The following is a 22,264-nucleotide window of genomic DNA, read 5'->3' on the forward strand; positions in this document are numbered from 1 at the left end:
CAGTCATATTAGACTATATCCGAATATTTTTTTTTTACCCTCTTATCACAATATATACGTGAATAAGATCTACAGAGGAATTAAAAATCTGAAGAACCTTGTACTCCTTAGAAATTGAAAATAATCCCAAAAATGATTCAATAATAGCAATTCCAAACATATGACATTTCAGTCTCATGACCTTGAAGTTTAGAGCGCCATTCAGGAGTGGGTTACCCCATTACCACTTACCTTCCCTGCAGCTTCTATGTCTACATTCAAGTCTTTTATGGAGAGCAGGATTATATTCACTTTGACTTTCTCACCACAGAGTCTGACGAAGGTTGCGAGACTGAAGTGTCATAAATGTGGAATTGATGTTATTCAATAAATTGATGCGATTATCTTCAATATGTAGGAGTGCATGGGTCTTCATTCAGTTACTATTGTGTTTGGAACTTACATTTGCACCCGAATCCTCAGGAGTCAGCCCTTAGGGTCCATTCACACAGAGGAAAATGGTGCTGAATTTGGTGTGGAATTTCAGCACTGAATGCTAGCAGAAAAAGGAACCCAATGGGAGGTTTTTTTTCAGCGTTGAAATTTCACACCAAATTCAGCACCATTTTCCTCTGTGTGAATGGACCCTAACTCTACTCTTTTTTCTACTACTTGACTATAATTACCTTAAATTCATCTTCTTGTCTAGGCAGAAAGAGATGGTCTTTGTTGCCCTTTCCAAGAGTAATCGGACCTGTGGACCCCTTGCTGCCGTATATCCACAGGCTTATATTGGCTGATGTTCCGGCACTTCCAGTCAATATGGACACTTTCCAGTCATTTGATGAATATGAAGGGATATCATGGCTACTCTTCCTTCTAGCACCTAGTACAATAATAAATTGGTACATATTATAGATATCATCTGCTACTAACACTGAATAATTACATCATGAAAGACAGATTTGCATATTCTTCCCATAGTCCCTTGCAAAGTAGAGTGCTAAAGGCTTAATAAGTCTCCACACACCTATATGGTGGTCTCTCCCTAAGGAGTGACAATATCCCCTTAACATATGAATGTGAAGCAACAGTCAACAATGTCAGTAGGTTTTTTTTTAGTCTAAACTCTATAGCATGTGTATTCTTAGAATGAATACCAGAAATTTCCTGGATGTCCTGCAAAGCATTACACACATATAGGGATTTATTCCCTTACCACATACTCTAGACAGGTGATATGAAAGGTTAAATGATAAGACATAATAGCATAGGAAATTCAGTCTATAGTAAAGCTCAGGAGAGAGATAGGACATAGCTGAGAGACATGGGGGGCAGTGAACATACCTGTTAGTGTTCTTTTATTGCTAAGGAGGTGACTACCTCTACATAAATCCTCAGTCCTACAATACAGTAGTTGGAAACTGGACACAATGAGAAGGAGATGCATAAATATAGACAGGGAAGGAGAACAAAGAGGGGCAAAATAATAGGTAGAAGATAAATAATTTTTGGGTGTTATGAGCTAAGCAACATGTCCGTTAACCTTTCATCACCACTTTAATATTTAAGCTATGACTAACTCACTGATTGTCTCATCATGAGGTCTCCTATATTGTCTTTGTAATGCCATTATAATGCCTCAATCCATATTAAAATAACTTTGAGTCAATATGCTAATTAGTTATTTTGGAATCAAGGGTTGAAGAGCTAAGACCAAAATTCAAGATCTCCACACCCCAATCCCAACCCCTCTACTCTGAAGGATATATTCTGCATGATTTTGGCAGGGAAATATCCATCTAAATGCAGGGGCTGGGATAGGGACATGGAGTGTTTGACTTCTGGCATTAGTGAACTTATTGGAGTTTTCAATAAAAGGTTTTTTTACATGGATTGTGGCATCAGAATGGAGCGGACGGGCTTCCTTTAAGCCTGTAGTGTGTCACGGAAATGGACTATGCTTATAACTGTAACAATGTACCCTGCTATTAATCTTGAGAGGTTGGAAAACGGGGAAGTTTATATAGTGAAAAGAGAACATAGAAATACCCCTTACAGTCATTGAATTTCCACCCCAAAAGATAAGAGTAGACACATGGAAATACTTCAACTGCATGTAGTCTGCAAATGCCAAAAGCAGGGAATTAGAATTCTCTCTTGTTACCCAATTGTTCAGCTGATACATGACATAAAATAATAATGTAATTCCATAATGTAAAGTATAAAGTGGATACAACAAGGAACTTCTCCTACAAATAGATTTTAAAGAGAATAAATATTACATTAAATAATCTTTAGTTTTCGGTCTTCTTATGATCTCTTATCTTTACATCATTATAAATCTAACTAAAGGCACACGTGCACAAAGTATTATGGCTTTGTTTTATACAGCGCCGTAATAGGACTGGCATAAAGCCATCATGGTTTAGAAAAACATCTTGAAGTCCTTGAATAGTAGCATGCAAAGGTTATAGGCAGGTGTGGAAAAAAATGCAGCAAGAAAAGAATATTTTCAGAAATAGAAATGTTAATAGTTTATTTTTGTCAATTAACAAAATGAAGGGAATAAAAAGAGAAATCTGAATCAAACTGGAGCAGCGAGCTAAGAAACTTAAGTGGTAGCTTAAGGGTAAATGTGAAGGATCAGTGCAGGAGCTCTCAACTGTCGCCCCTGCTCATCTCAACCATGTCCCCAATAAATAAAGTAAGGGTTTTGGTAGTATGTTGTGATATTGTAATGAATTGATAATTAAATTAAGAAATTAAAGTCTTACAGAGGTTTTTCAGCCACTCAAAATTGATGGATTATACTCAGAAGAGGTCATCAATATTGGATTGGTGGGGGTCCTGACAGTGGGGTTTGAGGAATCTATAGTATTCCCATGAGTGCTGCCTCCCCTTCAGAGCTACTCTTACAACATGTCATAATCCGTAGCGGTTGTACATAGAATTACAGTTTTCCCATTGAAATGAACAGGGGAAATGCAATACCACTCACAATATCTATAGATTGTGGGGACATTTTTCAAGAGCTAGCACCAAAAACCTCTTAGGATTTGTTACACTTCCAAGATTTGTTTTGGGTTGAACAAGTTCAGTGCTACACCATAAAGTGGTTTAAAACTTAGTGTAGAACACTCTCAGGGCTATTAGAAACATATCTATGCAAAGTGAATGTGACATTATTATACTCTAGAACAGGGGTAGGGAACGTACGGCTCTCCAGCTGTTGCAAAACTACAACTCCCAGCATGCATACTGGCTCTGCTGTTCTGGGAACTCCCATGGAAGTGAATGGAGCATGCTGGGAGTTGTAGTTTCACAGCAGCTGGAGAGCCAAAGGTTCCCTAGCCCTGCTCTAGAATCTCTTCAGGGCAGGTTAAAAACTAAAAAAAACATTCGTAGTCACCTCCTGATACCACTTTTGGACCTCCTTGCAGCATCCAGCACTATCTTCATCTACTCAGAGATAACATGTGCCTGTGGTCACCACTGACGCCTGTGGATGGGCATCTGTGGGAACATGGGCATGCCAACCATAATGGCGTCATGAAGCTCGGTGTGACCATGTAACAACTTGTAGACCAATCACGAGCCTCAGCATTTGCCTGGGGAGCATGACGTTCCCAGGAGAGTGCCAGACAAATTGAGAAGGCCCAAAAGAGGTAAGGGAAGGTGGGTATAAATGTTTTTTGTATTTTTGTCACCTGTCCTGGGCCTCCATCTAATATACTATGGGGTCTGAAGAAACCCTGGAGTATAACGCAGCAGCCATCTTAGATCACCCTCCATTTGTTCAGTTTGGAAAAAAATAAAAAAAAAACTATTTTGAATATTTAGGTCGAGCTTGGCTTGGTACAAGTTGGTTTGTCCATCTCTAGATAGCTAAGTGCTAAGTTCATGAAGTTAGTAGGTTGATGTTTTTTCGTAGGTTGTGATAGATACTTTTCTGCATGAAAAGACGAATCCCGTGAACCCAGTCTTATCATGTGTCAAACATAACGTGACATTTTACATTAAGCAGAGGACAACCTGGCTGAATCTGTGGTCACTTGATGTGAGGTAATATCCTAAACATTCACACTTCCTTTCCTCCCCTATGTCTGATAAAACGCACAGTGCAAGCCGATACTGAACATAACCACAATCTCAATCAACAACTCACTTTTTCTTAAGGGAGGAGATGCCGATGGGCTCCGAGCCACTGGACTATGTGTTTCTGCTATTACTTCATCTTCGTGCAGAATTTCTTTCTTTTTCTGCCTGAGAGTTGCAGATGTTCCCATAGGTTTTTCTCTGCCAACTAAAACGAAAAAGAAATATTTAATGGGTAACATCACAGGGGACCATCCCTCACTCGGCATCTGCTATCAAACTGAAATAAATCATGTACAGGAGACCCGGGAGGGCAGGTGGACACTAGGGGGAGCATGTCCATTGATTCTTCATATATTTTTCTGTATCGATACACTGCAGTAAATGTCTTGCGTGCCTTATGCCCTATGCACATGACATGTTTTACTAATTTTTGTACAAAAAAATGACTACCGTATATACTCGAGTATAAGCTGACCCAAATATAAACCGAGGCCCCTAATTTTACCACAAAAAACTGGGAAAACTTATTGACTCGAGTATAAGCCGAGGGGGGGGAAATGCAGAAGCTACTGAAAAATCTCTAGCACTATCCATTGTAAGGTAAATGTAGCATAATATAGCGCCTATTAAACTGAATCGGTGGCCAGAAGCCAAGACCTAGAGTATGTTCATATGTTTGGTAATATAATATGGATTTTGGCATGGACTCAGAACTGAGATTCCTGTCTACACTGACAAGGATCCACACCACACATAAGGCACGATTTCCTCAGAATGCCACATAAAAAGCCAATGGAGAAGCCTGGTGTGAATTAACCCTATTAAATGAGATTCCTGGCATTCTATAAAGAACATCTAAGGCAGAAATCTGAGATATTCCTATCACAGATCTTTTAGTGTGGTATAAACACATGTAATACAGTCCTATGAAAAAGTTTGGGCACCCCTATTAATCTTAATCATTTTTTGTTCTAAATATTTTGGTGTTTGCAACAGCCATTTCAGTTTGATATATCTAATAACTGATGGACACATATATATGCATTAAACCAAAATTTGACCGGTGCAAAGTATGGGCACCCTTATCATTTTATTGATTTGAATTCCCCTAACTACTTTTTACTGACTTACTGAAGCACAAAATTGGTTTTGTAACCTCAGTGAGCTTTGAACTTCATAGCCAGATGTATCCAATCATAAGAAAAGGTATTTAAGGTGGCCAATTGCAAGTTGATCTCCTATTTGAATCTCCTCTGAAGAGTGGCATCATGGGCTACTCAAAACAACTCTCAAATGATCTGAAAACAAAGATTGTTCAACATAGTTGTTCAGGGGAAGGATACAAAAAGTTGTCTCAGAGATTTAACCTGTCAGTTTCCACTGTGAGGAACATAGTAAGGAAATGGAAGACCACAGGGACAGTTCTTGTTAAGCCCAGAAGTGGCAGGCCAAGAAAAATATCAGAAAGGCAGAGAAGAAGAATGGTGAGAACAGTCAAGGACAATCCACAGACCACCTCCAAAGAGCTGCAGCATCATCTTGCTGCAGATGGTGTCACTGTGCATCGGTCAACTATACAGCGCACTTTGCACAAATAGAAGCTGTATGGGAGAGTGATGAGAAAGAAGCCGTTTCTGCACGTACGCCACAAATAGAGTTGCCTGAGGTATGAAAAAGCACATTTGGACAAGGCAGCTTCATTTTGGAAACAAAAATTGAGTTGTTTGGTTATAAAAAAAGGCGTTATGCATGGCGTCCAAAAAGAAACAGCATTCCAAGAAAAACACATGCTACCCACTGTAAAATTTGGTGGAGGTTCCATCATGCTTTGGGGCTGTGTGGCCAATGCCGGCATCGGGAATCTTGTTAAAGTTGAGAGTCGCATGGATTCCACTCAGTATCAGCAGATTCTTGAGAATAATGTTCAAGAATCAGTGACGAAGTTGAAGTTACGCCGGGGATGGATATTTCAGCAAGACAATGATCCAAAACACCGCTCCAAATCCTCAGGCATTCATGCAGAGGAACAATTACAATGTTCTGGAATGGCCATCCCAGTCCCCAGACCTGAATATCATTGAACATCTGTGGGATGATTTGAAGCGGGCTGTCCATGCTCGGCGACCATCTAACTTAACTGAACTTGAATTGTTTGTCCAAAATACCTTTATCCAGGATCCAGGAACTGATTAAAAGCTACAGGAAGCGACTAGAGGCTGTTATCTTTGCAAAAGGAGGATCTACTAAATATTAATGTCACTTTTCTGTTGAGGTGCCCATACTTTTGCACCGGTCAAATTTTGGTTTAATGCATATTGCACATTTTCTGTTAGTACAATAAACCTCATTTCAATCCTGAAATATTACTGTGTCCATCAGTTATTAGATATATCAAACTGAAATGACTGTTATAAACACCAAAATATTTAGAACTAAAAATGATTAAGATTAATAGGGGTGCCCAAACTTTTTCATAGGACTGTATGTAGCATTTAAAGGGGTTTTCTAAAATGTTGATGACCTGTCCTGAACATGGGTTATGAACATTAGAACAGTGGGTGTCTGACACCTGGAACCCCAACTGATCAGCTCTTCTTAGCAGGAGATATACAGAGAATAGAGCAGGAAGCAGACAGCTCTGTTCAGTGTGTAGTGGCCAAGCTTAGTTACTGCAGATCATCTCTTATTCACTTCAATGGGAGCTAAGCTGCAGTCGCTGGGATCAGCCACTATACAGAATATTATTATTATTATTTATTTATATAGCACCATTAATTCCATGGTGCTTTACATTTGGGAATATGAAGCAGTCTGCCTCCTAATCCTTTGTCTGACTATCCCCTAATAAGAACAGATGATGGACAGGATTGCTGGTTGTCAGATCACCAAGAATGTGATATTGACGGCCTAACCTTATAATAGGTCAGCAATATTATTAGCAGTTTCTCTCTATGACATCAGTGATTCACAATTAAATCTCAGCCATAGGTATAACTATTAGTCTGCTCCTAAGCAAAGAATAAGATTTATGTTCAAATATTACTTACATTTGATAACTTGTGGGTAAAAAACAACATTTTGCTCTCCTGTATGTATCACTGGCTTTGCAAATCCATTGGGGAGTAGTCCAATGTATATCCCTCTGCTTCTTATGCTTTCTAGTGTTACTGATCCATTTTCATAGTTTTTCTCAACCTTGAACTGGCAGTATTCATCTCCAGTGCCCTGATATGGAAACAAGGAGAAGACACATTGCAACACTAGCCAGTCCGATTTATGGTATATGTTAAAGAGGACCTTTCATGGTTTGGGGCACAGGCAGTTCTATAAACTGATGGAAAGCCGACAGTGCGCTGAATTCAGCGCACTGTCAGCTTTCCCGATCTGTGCCCCGGGTAAAGAGCTTTTGGTCCCGGTACTGTAGCTCTTTACAGTCAGAAGGGCGTTCCTGACAGTCAGTCAGGAACGTCTTTCTCCACAGCAGCGCCTATCTTGCTGTACAGTGTGAGCGGGGAGGAACACCCCCTCCCTCTGCTCACAGTGCTCGTCCATAGACGAGTATTATCAGGAGGGGAGGGGGCGTACCGAAAGCTCTTTACCCGGGGAACAGATCGAGAAAGCCGACAGTGCGCTGAATTCAGCGCACTGTCGGCTTTCCAGCAGTATATAGAAGTGCCTGAGCCCCAAACCATGAAAGGTCCTTTTTAAGTTTTACATAGGGATGGGAAGGTGGGGGCAGGGTGGAAGGGTGGAAGAAAACCATGTGCCATATGAAGAGACCAGTACTATAAATGGAGTGTTACTTGGGGCTCTATTAAAAGTTTTGTATTGAGGACCACATGCAGGAGCTTTAAGGTGCCCTCTGATTCCATAAGACATAATAGCTTAAAGTAGAAGTATTTACAATAGTAACAGATGGATTTATGGAAATACAGAGATTATGTTTGGCTGGGTTCCCGCAGAACAAATGCAACCATTGCCTCTAGAAATAATTATTTTCTTTCTTTTCTCATGTCTGTATGTTGGATGTTTGCAGAACTTATAGCCTAAGGCCTTTTTCACAAACTCCAGTTTTGATGCAGACTCTTTTAGTGATTTCTAGGGCGCATCCCAAAAAGAGAAGTATAAGATTTCCCTGCACTCTTTACTTCTTTGGGATCCATGTGCTGCTTTGGCAAATAAATATACAGTACTAAATGGTGGTGTTGTATGAACCTGGCCTTACTACACTTATACATGAACATTTAGATCTCTATAATAAAGATAAGGTCATATAACTGAAGCTGTATGAATCCATCACCGGCCGGCATCTGTGAATATACAGATACTAAGTGCATGGAGTGCAGGGTAACTTCTAGATGGAGGCTCAGGTTCTGAGGAACAGAGTAGCTTAGAATAAGAAATGTTAGATTAGGGTGAGGAAATGTATATCATGTCATGTGATAAGTCTGTCTAAAAAATTTGTTTTTAGGGCATGTTTGAAGCTGCCATAGTTGGGTATTAATCTGATTTCCAGGATAATCTATTCCAGAGCACCAGTGCAGCTCAAGAAAAGTCTGCAGATGGTATGTTTGGATAACAGAGGATAAATGTTTAAGGACGTTGGCAAAATGTAGAGGAGGATTAGGATGGTAGACAATCACAAGGGAGGCAATGTGGGAGGCACATTGGGATTCAGTGAGTGTGATTATTTTATATTGTATTCTGTGGTGGATGGGCAAATGGTGCATCAATAGATGTGTTCATGTACTGATTTGTCAGAAAGATGAGTCTGGCAGCTGCACAGCATCTAGAACAGATTGTAGAGGGGAGGATTTAGTTAGAGGAAGAGCTATCAGAATTGAAATAGTCAAGATGAGAGAGAATCAGAGTGACAATGAGAGTTTTTGATGCTTACACATTGAGAAAAAGAGCAGATACTAGAGCAAGTTTTGAAGTTTTTGAAAGACATTGAAACTCCAATATACTTACCGCTCCATCACAACTGCCATTTTTAATCTGCAGAAACATTCTCGGATTGGTTACACTTTCGAACATGTACACGGCAGGGCCTACTTTGTGTACTCTCCAGTAGGATTCCACATTCTGTTTCCCAGCTCCACTGCAGTACCCATCAGGCCTCAGACACAAAGCCTGGCTCCAACTAGTGGTCAGTAAGACTACTGCACCACTATGAAACATTCCCTAAAATAATAACAACAGGTAAGTGACAAGGTACATAGCAATAGTAGTAGTGATAATACTGAAAACACACAGCATACTGGGGGAGGTTTTTTCAGCGCTTCTGAACCCCTGCCATGCAAGTGGATTCTATCACCAAACAGACCTAGCCTCCACTTTGTGACAGGATGTGTAACCATTATGGCTTTGAAGTAAAGAGTGTTATGAACTATGCCTCTTCATTCCCACATGGTCTCCAACCTATTATTTACACCTCAAGTAGGGCTGCTTTAACCATAGGGCAAATGGTACATCCGCACTGAGCTCTATAGTATTGGGGGGGGCCCCTCAGTCGACGGGAATGAGACAGTCCTGCTCCTGCCATTACCACCCCTAAGCACTTGGAGACTCTTGAGAAACTCCTTTGGCAAAACACATCAGAATTTTTCCTGACACTACTCTTAACCCACCACCCGATGGATACCAATGGTAATTTGACATTGTTTTTGGAATTGTTCATGGGGCAAAATTCAGAACTTCCAAAATTCTAAACTTTTTTATTTTTCTGTCAACATAGCTATGCTAGGGATTATTTTTTATGAGACAAGCTGTTCTTTCATTTTACACCAATTTGGGTACATATAATGTTTTGATAAGCTTTTATTAACGTTTTTGGGGAGTCTGTGTGAAAACCCTCCACAATTCTATCAGAATTATTTCCATTTTAGTTTTACAGAATTCACTCTGCATTAAAAATTATGTGGCAACTTTGTCCGTCAGGACAAATATTATATTTTGTGATGATCTATGGTTCATTTATATCCATGTATTATGAGGTGTGACTAGTGATTTGCTGAGGATGATTATGGCCATGTTTTGGACCTACATTCACCATTACTATACACCTCAATGGTAGTTTGGCATGGCCCTCTGTATTGATCTCATATAGAATGGATAGAGTGGTACGGCATTTCAGGACAGGATAACCGGGCTCCCATTCTCTGGATTGTAGAATCTTATTCCTACTGATCATCGATGGGGTTTAACTTCATAACTTGACACAACCCCTCTAACACAATGGAGTCCCCTATGAGATATTGATATTTGACAATGTCAAATCCAAATGCATTTTTAGCAATCCTAGTGCCACATGGCATACATGTCATACATACAACATACATCACCATCCATATAAGAAAATTATCATGTTATATAAACATTTGTTAAAATAAACACAAAAAAACTGTGAAATTGTTTGTTTTTGGATTTTTTTTAACCTTTCACCATCCCAAAAACAATAAAAGCTAATAAATACTATACGGTATAGCTATCCCAAAAATGGTCACAAAACTCAGCCCACAGAAAACAGCCCCTATATGGCTGCATCTATGGTAAAATAAACATATGGCATTGGATTGTAGCAACATAAAAAATATTTTTTTTTTCGTGACATGCTATTATTATTCCAAAGCAGTGAAACAAAGAAATACGCAGATATTTAATATTCGTGTAATCTCACTGACTCATTGAATAAAATGAACACATTAATTATGAAGCAAGGCAAATGATGCAAAATATACTATGCAAAATCACAGATGTAACTGCTGTAGCCTCACATTCCTCTCCCTAGATAGAGTTACTAGTCAGTAAGTAATATGTCTGCCATCCTGCAATATACAAGTCTCATATATCAATGTCTACAGAGAAATAAAATGCATTCATTCTCAAACGGTCTTGGCACTTAAGGGGTTAATTCCCCAGCTGCCGATGTCACCATGGTAACTGCAGCCACAACCAATAGGATTGCTGGATCTTGATTTGAAAAATCAGTTGTCTGCAGTCAGTTAGTGGTCAGTGATGGAGGAGACGGACGTCTGCGGGGTCGGCTCTGCTCAGTGCGCTGAAGACTTAGTGGTGACGGGTTGGGTAAGAGAGCGGAATCTAATCCCAATACTGAAGCCCCTAACACATGGCCGATCACTAGACAGAACATATTACATAATGGCTGGGGGGCCGGGGATGGCGGAGACTGTTACTAAATCTCCAGTATTAGTCCCTGGTCACACAATCTATTCTCTATATTATTCTGCTCCATCATTTATAGAACAAATAAGAAACATTTCCATTAATGTCTCCTCTTATTTCACTAAGATTTCTTCCTATGGCCAATGGTATCAGTTGTCACCAGTCACCTCTAGGGGCAGTATAGCGCAGTCAGCTCTGCTATACCACACAGTTATATAAGTCAGAGCCTGACAGATTTATATCTCACCATGTAATATAAACACATCACATGTATAACTATATCAATATGTAATATAAACACATTTAGAAGAACAAAAAGAACCTCACTATACAAGTTTTCCAAAAAAGTTTTACTCATGAAATATACTGTATATACGTCACTGGAAGGAGAGATCTGCTGTTTAATTTAATTGCTTATATCTGATATATCCTAAGGGGGGGGGGTTGCTAAGTGGAACTACTACAGGAATTATCACTTTATCCTTAACAACCCCTTCACGTTCCCCTAATCTAATACAAAAGTATCAATGTCTATTATTATTGGCCAGTGCTCTAATATTGTGCAGAAAATATTCTGTTTTATGCAAATAATTGCTTATATCTGATATATCCTGACACCTGATATAACAGCTTATTTTAATATACCTTATTACATGGCCTTTTATTTCTACAATAAGTAGATCAGATTGGGGACCCTGCACCACCAATTTATTGAGAATGCTCCCCCTCCCTCTATACATGACACATGTATGTCCTCAGTTACTTCTATTGTAAACTTCGTTAGTATATAAATTACATGTTATTATTGTTTCTACACTGGACAAAACCTTAAAAGCAACAGAGGTAACAAGGTACCTTGTGTGATGTTGTGTGTCCTGTATTTATGTAATATGTGTATTTATATGTATGTAATGTTACTGTATTGTAAATATTTATATTTTTAGATGTGTCTATATGTAATTAGTGAACATTTCTAAAGACAATATCAACCTCTATATAGTGAATGTGTCCTATATACACACCTAGGTATACGGTATACCTCTATACAGTGTGTGTCCTGTATATGTACATATATATATTGTGTATGTAATAATGTGTGTGTATTTAGACGTTTCTGTATATAGTTAAACTTATATAATTTATATCTCTATATACAGTGGTTCAGATTTATTACAGACTGGTGTTTTACACTTAATAAAGTCCCTGGTTCCGACCTCTTAATAAATTGGTCACATGACCAGTCACCATAATCGAGATCTTTGCTAGTTAGGAGCTGGCATATGTTTCCAATATAACTCACTGCAGAAACTGTTGTTAGTTACAATAAATAAGTGTGTAAGTGGTGAGAGAGGTGGAGGACAGGGGTGCAGCTTATATTTGGCACAAAAGAGTAAGTATCTCTATATACAAGCAGAATGTGCCAAGTGTTTTAGACACTTTGCAATTCAATTTTTCTACATTTTTCTAATATAAAGCATCAGAGACTATAATAAACCTGCACCTGTTTAAGTTAGACTAGTCTTAACTTTGCATTGTTAAACTTTTAGACAGATTAGTAAATCTGCTTCAGTGTGTGTACTGTCTATATACTGTATGTACGTATTAAAGAGATCATTTTACCTTCTCCACCTTGGGCTTTATTCATCATTTACTAGACACCCCTCCACTGATTCCAGCACAGTTAGAATTTTTGTCAAGTGGGCGGAGTCAGGCAGGAGAAGGTTAGGGGTGTGATCCTGAGCTCTGACACTGTCTATTGGAGGTCTGAGCCACGCCCCCTTTTCTGCTCCTGCTTCACAACTCAAGTCACATTGGAGCTTCTAGTTATTATGTCAGAAGTTTCCTCAGTAATGGTGGGGACTGGAGAAAGAATTCCAAGTGCGAGAAAGTCAGTGGAGCGCTGCCTATTAAACTGATAAAAAGAACTGGAGTTGGTAGAGGAGGTGAGAAGTCCCTTTTAAGATCCGTCTGTAAATTAATTATTAAGAGGCACCAGAATTGTACAGTATTAGTGAGGGACTGTCATAGATTTTTGGTATAATGCAGTTTTCTGGTATGAGTTATAGTAAATCTCTTGGGCTGAGCTTTCCCTCCCCTGGCCCACCTTGATCTCTGCCTTCCTCTACTCACTTTCGTTAATAAGTGATGAACAGGAAGAAAAATACTCCAAGTGGTCCATCATTAGTGCAAACAAGAGCCGTGTGCAACAATTATCCCCATGAGCCACAACTATTCCTATTTATACCAATTTGTAAGGTGTGTGTAATATGTGTGTATCTGTGTGTGTGTGTGGGGGGGGGGATATGTATGTGTACATTAAGATTAGTGTTTCCTATGTCACTCTTTTACTTTCAATAACAATTTTTTATAAGTTTTGTAATAAGCAATCAAACATAAAAACAGTGATATGTATGCTGTGCATGTACATTACATACATGTAACAGTCCATTACAATTAGGTCTAGAGATTAGAGATGAGCGAACACTAAAATGTTCGAGGTTCGAAATTCGATTCGAACAGCCGCTCACTGTTCGAGTGTTCGAATGGGTTTCGAACCCCATTATAGTCTATGGGGAACATAAACTCGTTAAGGGGGAAACCCAAATTCGTGTCTGGAGGGTCACCAAGTCCACTATGACACCCCAGGAAATGATACCAACACCCTGGAATGACACTGGGACAGCAGGGGAAGCATGTCTGGGGGCATAAAAGTCACTTTATTTCATGGAAATCCCTGTCAGTTTGCGATTTTCGCAAGCTAACTTTTCCCCATAGAAATGCATTGGCCAGTGCTGATTGGCCAGAGTACGGAACTCGACCAATCAGCGCTGGCTCTGCTGGAGGAGGCGGAGTCTAAGATAGCTCCACACCAGTCTCCATTCAGGTCCGACCTTAGACTCCGCCTCCTCCGGCAGAGCCAGCGCTGATTGGCCGAAGGCTGGCCAATGCATTCCTATGCGAATGCAGACTTAGCAGTGCTGAGTCAGTTTTGCTCAACTACACATCTGATGCACACTCGGCACTGCTACATCAGATGTAGCAATCTGATGTAGCAGAGCCGAGGGTGCACTAGAACCCCTGTGCAAACTCAGTTCACGCTAATAGAATGCATTGGCCAGCGCTGATTGGCCAATGCATTCTATTAGCCCGATGAAGTAGAGCTGAATGTGTGTGCTAAGCACACACATTCAGCACTGCTTCATCAAGCCAATACAATGCATTAGCCAGTGCTGATTGGCCAGAGTACGGAATTCGGCCAATCAGCGCTGGCCAATGCATTCTATTAGCCCGATGAAGTAGAGCTGAATGTGTGTGCTAAGCACACACATTCAGCACTGCTTCATCAAGCCAATACAATGCATTAGCCAGTGCTGATTGGCCAGAGTACGGAATTCGGCCAATCAGCGCTGGCTCTGCTGGAGGAGGCGGAGTCTAAGGTCGGACCTGAATGGAGACTGGTGTGGAGCGATCTTAGACTCCGCCTCCTCCAGCAGAGCCAGCGCTGATTGGTCGAGTTCCGTACTCTGGCCAATCAGCGCTGGCCAATGCATTCTATTAGCCCGATGAAGTAGAGCTGAATGTGTGTGCTTAGCACACACATTCAGCTCTACTTCATCAGGCTAATAGAATACATTGGCCAATCAGCGCTGGCCAATGCATTCTATTAGCTTGATGAAGCAGAGTGTGCACAAGGGTTCAAGCGCACCCTCGGCTCTGATGTAGCAGAGCTGAGGGTGCACAAGGGTTCAAGTGCACCCTCGGCTCTCCTACATCAGAGCCGAGGGTGCGCTTGAACCCTTGTGCAGCCTCGGCTCTGCTACATCAGAGCCGAGGGTGCGCTTGAACCCTTGTGCACACTCTGCTTCATCAAGCTAATAGAATGCATTGGCCAGCACTGATTGGCCAGAGTACGGAATTCGGCCAATCAGCGCTGGCCAATGCATCCCTATGGGAAAAAGTTTATCTCACAAAAATCACAATTACACACCCGATAGAGCCCCAAAAAGTTATTTTTAATAACATTCCCCCCTAAATAAAGGTTATCCCTAGCTATCCCTGCCTGTACAGCTATCCCTGTCTCATAGTCACAAAGTTCACATTCTCATATGACCCGGATTTGAAATCCACTATTCGTCTAAAATGGAGGTCACCTGATTTCGGCAGCCAATGACTTTTTCCAATTTTTTTCAATGCCCCCAGTGTCGTAGTTCCTGTCCCACCTCCCCTGCGCTGTTATTGGTGCAAAAAAGGCGCCAGGGAAGGTGGGAGGGGAATCGAATTTTGGCGCACTTTACCACGTGGTGTTCGATTCGATTCGAACATGGCGAACACCCTGATATCCGATCGAACATGTGTTCGATAGAACACTGTTCGCTCATCTCTACTAGAGATGAATCTAGAGAGTAATGAAAGGTTAAAAGGGAAAGAGAAAACCAACAGTAATAGGAGGCAAAAATAAAATAATATGGGATAGGCAATGTACAGGGTAGAACAAGGATATATAGCCTGAGTGCAAGAGAAATACAGCTTAATTGGTGGTCATTGTCATATATACAGCTGGGGTAAAGAGTTTAAAAAGTCAGAGAGAGTATTTGGACAATCTTATGTCATGGGGTAGAGAATTCGCTAGTCCGTAGAGTTAATCCTTTAATAGTCCCACATTGGGGAAATTAACCCAGGGATTCCAGTTCTTGTTCAAGTGGACATCTCTGAAAACACTGTGGGAAAGTGTCTTCTCATACTGAAATGTTTGATGTAGAATATCAGTTACAGTGGAAATTGTGGGTATGGTCAAGGCTTTCCATAGTCTGAGAAGGGCCAGAGTGGTCAAAAAGAGTGTATGGACAATAATGGACGGGTAGGCTAAAGGTAAGACATGAAGAGTAAGAGGAGCGCTAATTCCAGGGATGGTTGAACCGTGAAACCTACCACGAGGGAGAGCCAGATGAAAACATTTTGCCAATGAAATTGCACATGAGGACATGACCAAAGTATATAGAGTAAGGATCCAGTGGTAGAGCAGCCTCTCCAGCATCTCCCCGATGATTGTGTAGTACTAGTGGAGTGGAAGCTTCACAGGGGTTTCGTAGTGAGTCACACATTTGAATTTTTTTCTAGTAAAGTCTAGTGCTCACTGCCATTGAGAAGGGGAAAAGGATTTCTGGAGGGAGATTTCCCAACTATAGTTCGGAGTAGTCTTAACAAAGGAGTCCTTGAGTCCCATCAGGTGATAAATGGAGCTGAGAATTTTGATGGATTATTTGGAAGTTTTAAGGCATCTAATAGATCTTTGTTATGGAAGGTCTCAGAGTTGTGGGAAGTGGCAGAGAAGTGTTTAATCCTAAAATACATTGGAGTCAGTGAGAGGTTCAGAGAGAGATTCTTCCCAGTAAGTTTGTAGTTACATCATCAAATAGTTGTGAGGTGTGACAGGATGAGAGAAAAAAGCTTTTGACTCCTGTAGCTTGCCATCAATCTCTGCCAGTGGGTAGTTGAGAGGTTACGTAAAAGTCGTTTGTGTTAGGGATACCCAGACTTCCCAATCCCATCCATCTGAAAAGGATGGAAGAGTTTATAGGTTTTTATAGTTCCAAATAAATTGGAGGATCATGGAGTTGATTTTGTGGAGGAACAAAGAAGGAGGAGCCAGAGGGATCATCTGAGAAATGTATAAAAGCTTCAGAAGTATCGTCATCTGATATGCAGAGTTTCTGCTGAGCCAGGATAAGTTGTGTTTGGTGTATGATTGGAAAACCTTCCCCAGTTCGGGTAGTCATGGTAGAAAGTTGATATGAGTGGTTTGAGCGAGTGAGAGGGAGTGATCTTGATGCCACAGTAATCCAGTGTGGAAGTTCACCAATCAAAGGCAAATTTTGTTTGTAGTTGTTTCAGGGATTTCAGAGTGATATTCTAAGGGAGGATCTGGGTTTTGTTTTCATAATTCTTATAGAACGAAAGCATGTCATAATGCTAAATCACATCTATTGCTTGGGGAAATAAGGTGGATGGTTGAGTTAAAGAGAGAATAATATTATCTGTCTATAAATATATCAGATGCGAGGAGTCCGCTATCTTCACACTATGAATCGAGTCATTCTGTCTAAGGGCTTGCGTCGGAGGTTCAATGGTGAGGACAAAGATCAATGGAGACAGCGGACATCCTTGTCTCGTGCTGTTGTGGATGTCAAACCTGTCTCAGAGGTTGCAGTTAGTGAATACTCTGGTCAATGGGGAGGAGTATAAATTCACTATGGCTTGTAGAATAGTTCCAGAAAATCCTAATCTGTCCAACACTGAAATGGCAAAGGACCAGTAGATGTGATCGAATGCTTTTTCTGCATCTAAGGCAATTGGTGCAGAAGAAGTTTTATTTCGTTTTAGTAGGTCAGCGAGGTGAAGAACGTGTCTGGTGTTATTCGGGGACTGATGGCCCTTGACAAACCCCACTTGTTCCATCCTAATTAAGTTGGATATAATGGGTGCCAGTCTTTAAGCCAATATTTTTGCATATAGTTTAATATCTGTGTTTAATAGTGAAATTGGTCAAAAATTTTGAGGAGAGACTGGGGATTTACCTGGTTTTGGTAAGAAAATAAGTTCCTTCAAATTCTCTCTAGTGAGAGAGATCCCAATTGTGGCTTGATTGCAAAACTGCAAAAGGAAGGGGTGAGGGTCTGATGGAAGTGGAGAAGATATTCATTAGAGAATCCATCAGGACTTGGAGATTTACCTTTAGGTAGAGTCTTAATAATCCAGAGTTGTATTGGGTCCATTTAGAGAGGATAAAAGGTCTGGCGTCAGGGTTGTTAAACATAAATGAGCTAAGAAGTTGGAGATAAGAGACTGGTGGTTTGCAGCTAATAGGAATTGTTCTTGTAAATTATAAAGTTGTGCATAATACGTCCTGAAAATTTCAGCAATGTCTCTGGAGTATTCATAGAGTCACTTAACATAGGGGATTTTTGACTTAGCTGTTCTGACTTTTAGCTGTTGGGCCAGCAATTTCCCAGGTTTATTGCTTTGCGAATAGAATTTAGCTTTAGATTTCTTCAATGCCTTTTCATAATCATAAAGTAGAAGAAGTTGCAAATGGTTTTTGGTTTGGTAGATTTGGTCAATGAGACTAGGAGAAAAGCAAAGTTTATTTCCATGTTCTAGAGCGCACAGGCGGGTGAGTGTATCAGTATGTAATAGAGTTGGTAGATCCAGTAGAAACAAGTCTATATATCAGTTCTGAGGTGTGTTGTGTCTGCCAGACATTGTATAGGTTTTCCTTAAATTAGAATTGGGAGAGGCTCAGAGTGCTGTGTCTGGTAGGTGTTGTGGATTTCAGAGATGGGTCCAAAACAGTGTTAAAGTCTACACAAAGTATAAGGGCCCTCTTTTGAAGACTGTTTATGTGTCTGTAAAGCTTGTTCAGAAAGTGTAGTGATTGCCGGAGGGGGCATAAACATTGACAATAGTTTATTTATGTTGTTGATAAGGCAGACCATAATAATGGGTCTGGTTTAATAAGTAAAAGACTACTGAGTTTCTGACTGTGATTAGGACACATCTCTTCTTCTTATTGTGATGGGTATGACAAATATTTGGAAAGGAGGGAGGTTGAAATCTAACAGCATCTTTATAGTAGATGAGTCTCTTGGATGCAGAAAATATCAGAATGTAGTGAGTGGACCTCCTTCCATAGGTAGGATTGTTTCTGAGGGCTGTTAAGACCCTGTACATTGAGAAAGGCAAGTCTGAGCACCATTTTAGGAAGACAGAATCTATACACTCAGTCAATATGTAATATCGTTGGAAGTAAAGAACAGTTTGGTTCGTATTATAGTACTGTTCAGGTCAGCCAGGCAATAAAGTAAAAGAAAGAAAATAGAATGAGAACTAACTTACAGTTCTGAAGAGGAATATAGTAGTAGTGTACGGAGGATGGGGAGTATCATCACGGGTGGAGTAGAGAGTCCTTGTGCAGGACTCGCACCATTTATATGAAGGTTGGAGCCCCATAATGTAGTCAATTAAGATCAGATGGAGGGTGACGTTTATGCTGAAGATTGGAAATAGGATTGCCTGCGTCTTGCAAAAAGGAGAATGGGATGTTCCAGGGCGCTAACAAGTAACAATTTTGACGGGAAATTCCCATCTATAGATGATTTTGTAATGTCGGAAAGAGGTAGTTATGGGTGTAAGCTCCCCATGTAGACGTATGGTGTTTGAGGAAAGGTCCATTAACAGCTGGACATCTCAAAATATGATTGGCCAGGATCGTTGCTTGTGTGTTTGAGTCATGATGAGTCTCTTGATTTCAAAGAAATGGAACCTGGTCAAGATATCTTGGGGTATATTTTCACTAAGATGGTATGGATGTGGCAATCTGTGTGCTCTGTCAATGATAAGGTCTGTGGCAGAAAAATCAAGAAGCAGAAATTTGGTGTCTTGCAAGTAGGATTGTAGTTTCAGATGGGGACACATTCTCTGGAATGGCTCAGAATTTGATATTGTTGCAATGAGAACATTCTTCCTTACTAATTTAGTTCTAAGTTTTTCAACGTCTTCTGTTAGGTCATTATGAATATCGATCACCTTATTGTGGAAAGTCAGAAAGTCTCCCATTTTGTTCTCAATATGTGTCATACACACAACTAGAGCTGAGACAGAGGATTGTAGCGGTAAAATAAGTTGGGTTATATCAGCTTGTAAGGCGCTACACAGAGCCAAGAGCATGTCCTTAAGTGTGCTTTCAGAAGCCAGTCCGTTGGATGCGTGGAATGCATTAAGACCTCCTTCTGGAGATTGATCTGCTATTGTTTGTTGTGCTTGATAGTGAGGGCTCTCCATAGAGGGAGGCAAGTCCAGGTGAGGATTTTGTCTAACCGGACTAGTAATAGGGGACGAAGAGCTTAATGTTAAAGTAGGAACATCCAGATGGTTCAACTGTTGTAAATATTGCAGGTTTTTAACCGCCTGGCAGAGTACAGGGGAGATGCAAGGCTTTTTTTTATACATTGAGTGGTCTGGGACCATTGCATTTAGGAGGTCTCCTGTGGCAAAGATATTGATAGTTCAAGATGGAGGGAGTAGTTCAACAGGGCTAGGTGGGGCACAGCCACCATCCCCATTCGAAGTAATTGGTCAGGTTGTTTTCTGATCGCTTAGTTGTTTCTTGCCTTTCACCATGTTGGATATGCAGACAACAGCAATTAGACAGGCAATACTGTATATTGAAGGTATGGGCCACTGTACAGCACTAAAGTCTTGAAAGTTCATCTGTCATGGCGAGCAGAGCAGGGTAGGAAAACCACTGTGTTGCAATTTGAAGAAAGATGGCTCCAGAGGCGGTGTGGTAGATGAGTGGGTAGGAGGTCTCTCCTCCAGTGCTACTTGGATGTGATCCCTATGATACCCAGGCACCTGCGGGAGTTAGCTGAAATGTCCAATTTAAGGATAGAGTTTCAGGATCAGCGAGACAGCAGGAGTGTGCAGGTGCCCTAGGATGTGTGAAAGGGAGGATGAGGAGCCCCCCTAGTAGATGTGTAGGGGCTCGCTACTTCCCTCACCAAGACAAGGCACTGACTGTGGTACTCCCTGGAGGAGCAAGAGAGGGTCGAGTGCCTGAGGTAGGTCCAGAGGCCTGCAGCAGAAATCCTGATAAATGAGGCCGCTGTGGATCTCACAGGGTGGTGGGTGTACTAGGTTAGGGTAAGAGCTCCATAGATTAACCTGTGTGCCTCAGGGGAAAGTTAGGCAAGCTTTTATTGAATAGAGGAGCTGAAGAGGGATGGTGAGGTAAAGATCCAGAGCACCAGAGGAATCTCCTTGATATTGTAGATGGGAATATGAGTCTATACTGGAGTAGCAGGCAGGAGCCTGAATGTCTATACAGGGCTGAATGTGGCTCATCTTAGTTCAGGGGAATGCAGTAGTCCAATCCAGATGCAGTAGGAGAGAGACTATGTGCTGCAATGGAGGAAGCCCAGGAGGTGCGGGTGCTGGAGAGTCATGCTCCCTCGGAGGTGGCAGGAGCAACGTGTCAGAGAGAGGTGAGGTCTGCGGTGACCTGAAGTTGTGGAGGTAAGCAGGGATGGGGAGCGCTGTGCGATGTGGCAGGGTAGAAGTACTAGAGGGCAAGATGGCGACCACCAGATTGGTGGTAGTAGGTCGCATGTGGAATGAGGTGTAGTTCCGGGCGAGAAGTGGAAACAAACTCCTTGTAGTCCATGGCAATCCCGCAGGGATTTGCGTCAGATAGATCTACAGGCCGGGAGTATGTTGTGTTAAGCAGAGGTCCATGGGTAAATGGCGGACCCACGCTGGAACAGGTGTAGGCCTCAAAGTACAAAATCTGCATGGTCTGCTAATTATGATGTACTGACCCCTCAAGAAAAGAAGCAGTGGTATAGGAGAAAAGGTCTGTGGTGTTTCCAGGTGAGGGAGGTTAGGGATGGAGTAGATAATGAGTGGATCGTAGTATGCTTGTGCAGGAGCTGTGAATCATGGATCCATTCACCATGCTGGCTTCAGTCATAGAAGGCATTTTGTTGACATCTGAGTGTTGTCCATTTACTTTGATTTGAAAGGGGAGCTCAGAACCATGAATAGGACATGCTCTAATAATATCAGGATGGAACAGAGCATTGGAAGAATTGCCCATTTGGTGGTGTGCATGAAGCCTTAGTGGCAGCAGCCACTGTACTATGACACAGTACAGGGAGAATGTTGGTGGGACAGTGGTAACAAAAAGGAAGTGACAGCAAGATGTTGCTAGGATTTATGGTATGTTACTGACACTGTACATTTTAGACATAAAAGGTGTGTATATTTGTGTGTATGTATATATTGTACATGTAAATATCCATAGATAGATAAAATATTAATTTATATATATATGCATAGACATGTCTGTATGTAGTGTGAAATTATGTATTAAGTTTCCATATATAAGGTTTGAAGGTGTATATATTGTATATATTTAGATGCTGTTTAATTCAATGCGATGTAA

General features: G+C 41.0%; 1 protein-coding gene across 1 annotated transcript in view; it reads right to left on the minus strand.

Moving 5' to 3' along the window:
- The window catches only part of RP1 (RP1 axonemal microtubule associated), a 370,941-nt gene that overhangs the window by 257,497 nt on the left and 91,180 nt on the right, over window positions 1–22,264 (minus strand). The window contains exons 15-18 of the mRNA XM_075270496.1: window positions 9,052–9,264; window positions 7,128–7,305; window positions 4,148–4,285; window positions 666–865 (exon numbers count right to left, since the gene is read on the minus strand). Of these exons, the coding sequence (XP_075126597.1) occupies window positions 666–865; window positions 4,148–4,285; window positions 7,128–7,305; window positions 9,052–9,264 (729 nt within the window). The remainder of the gene's footprint in view (window positions 1–665; window positions 866–4,147; window positions 4,286–7,127; window positions 7,306–9,051; window positions 9,265–22,264) is intronic.

Source organism: Leptodactylus fuscus, chromosome 4 (genome assembly GCF_031893055.1).
Source record: "Leptodactylus fuscus isolate aLepFus1 chromosome 4, aLepFus1.hap2, whole genome shotgun sequence".
NCBI classification, from domain to species: domain Eukaryota; kingdom Metazoa; phylum Chordata; class Amphibia; order Anura; family Leptodactylidae; genus Leptodactylus; species Leptodactylus fuscus.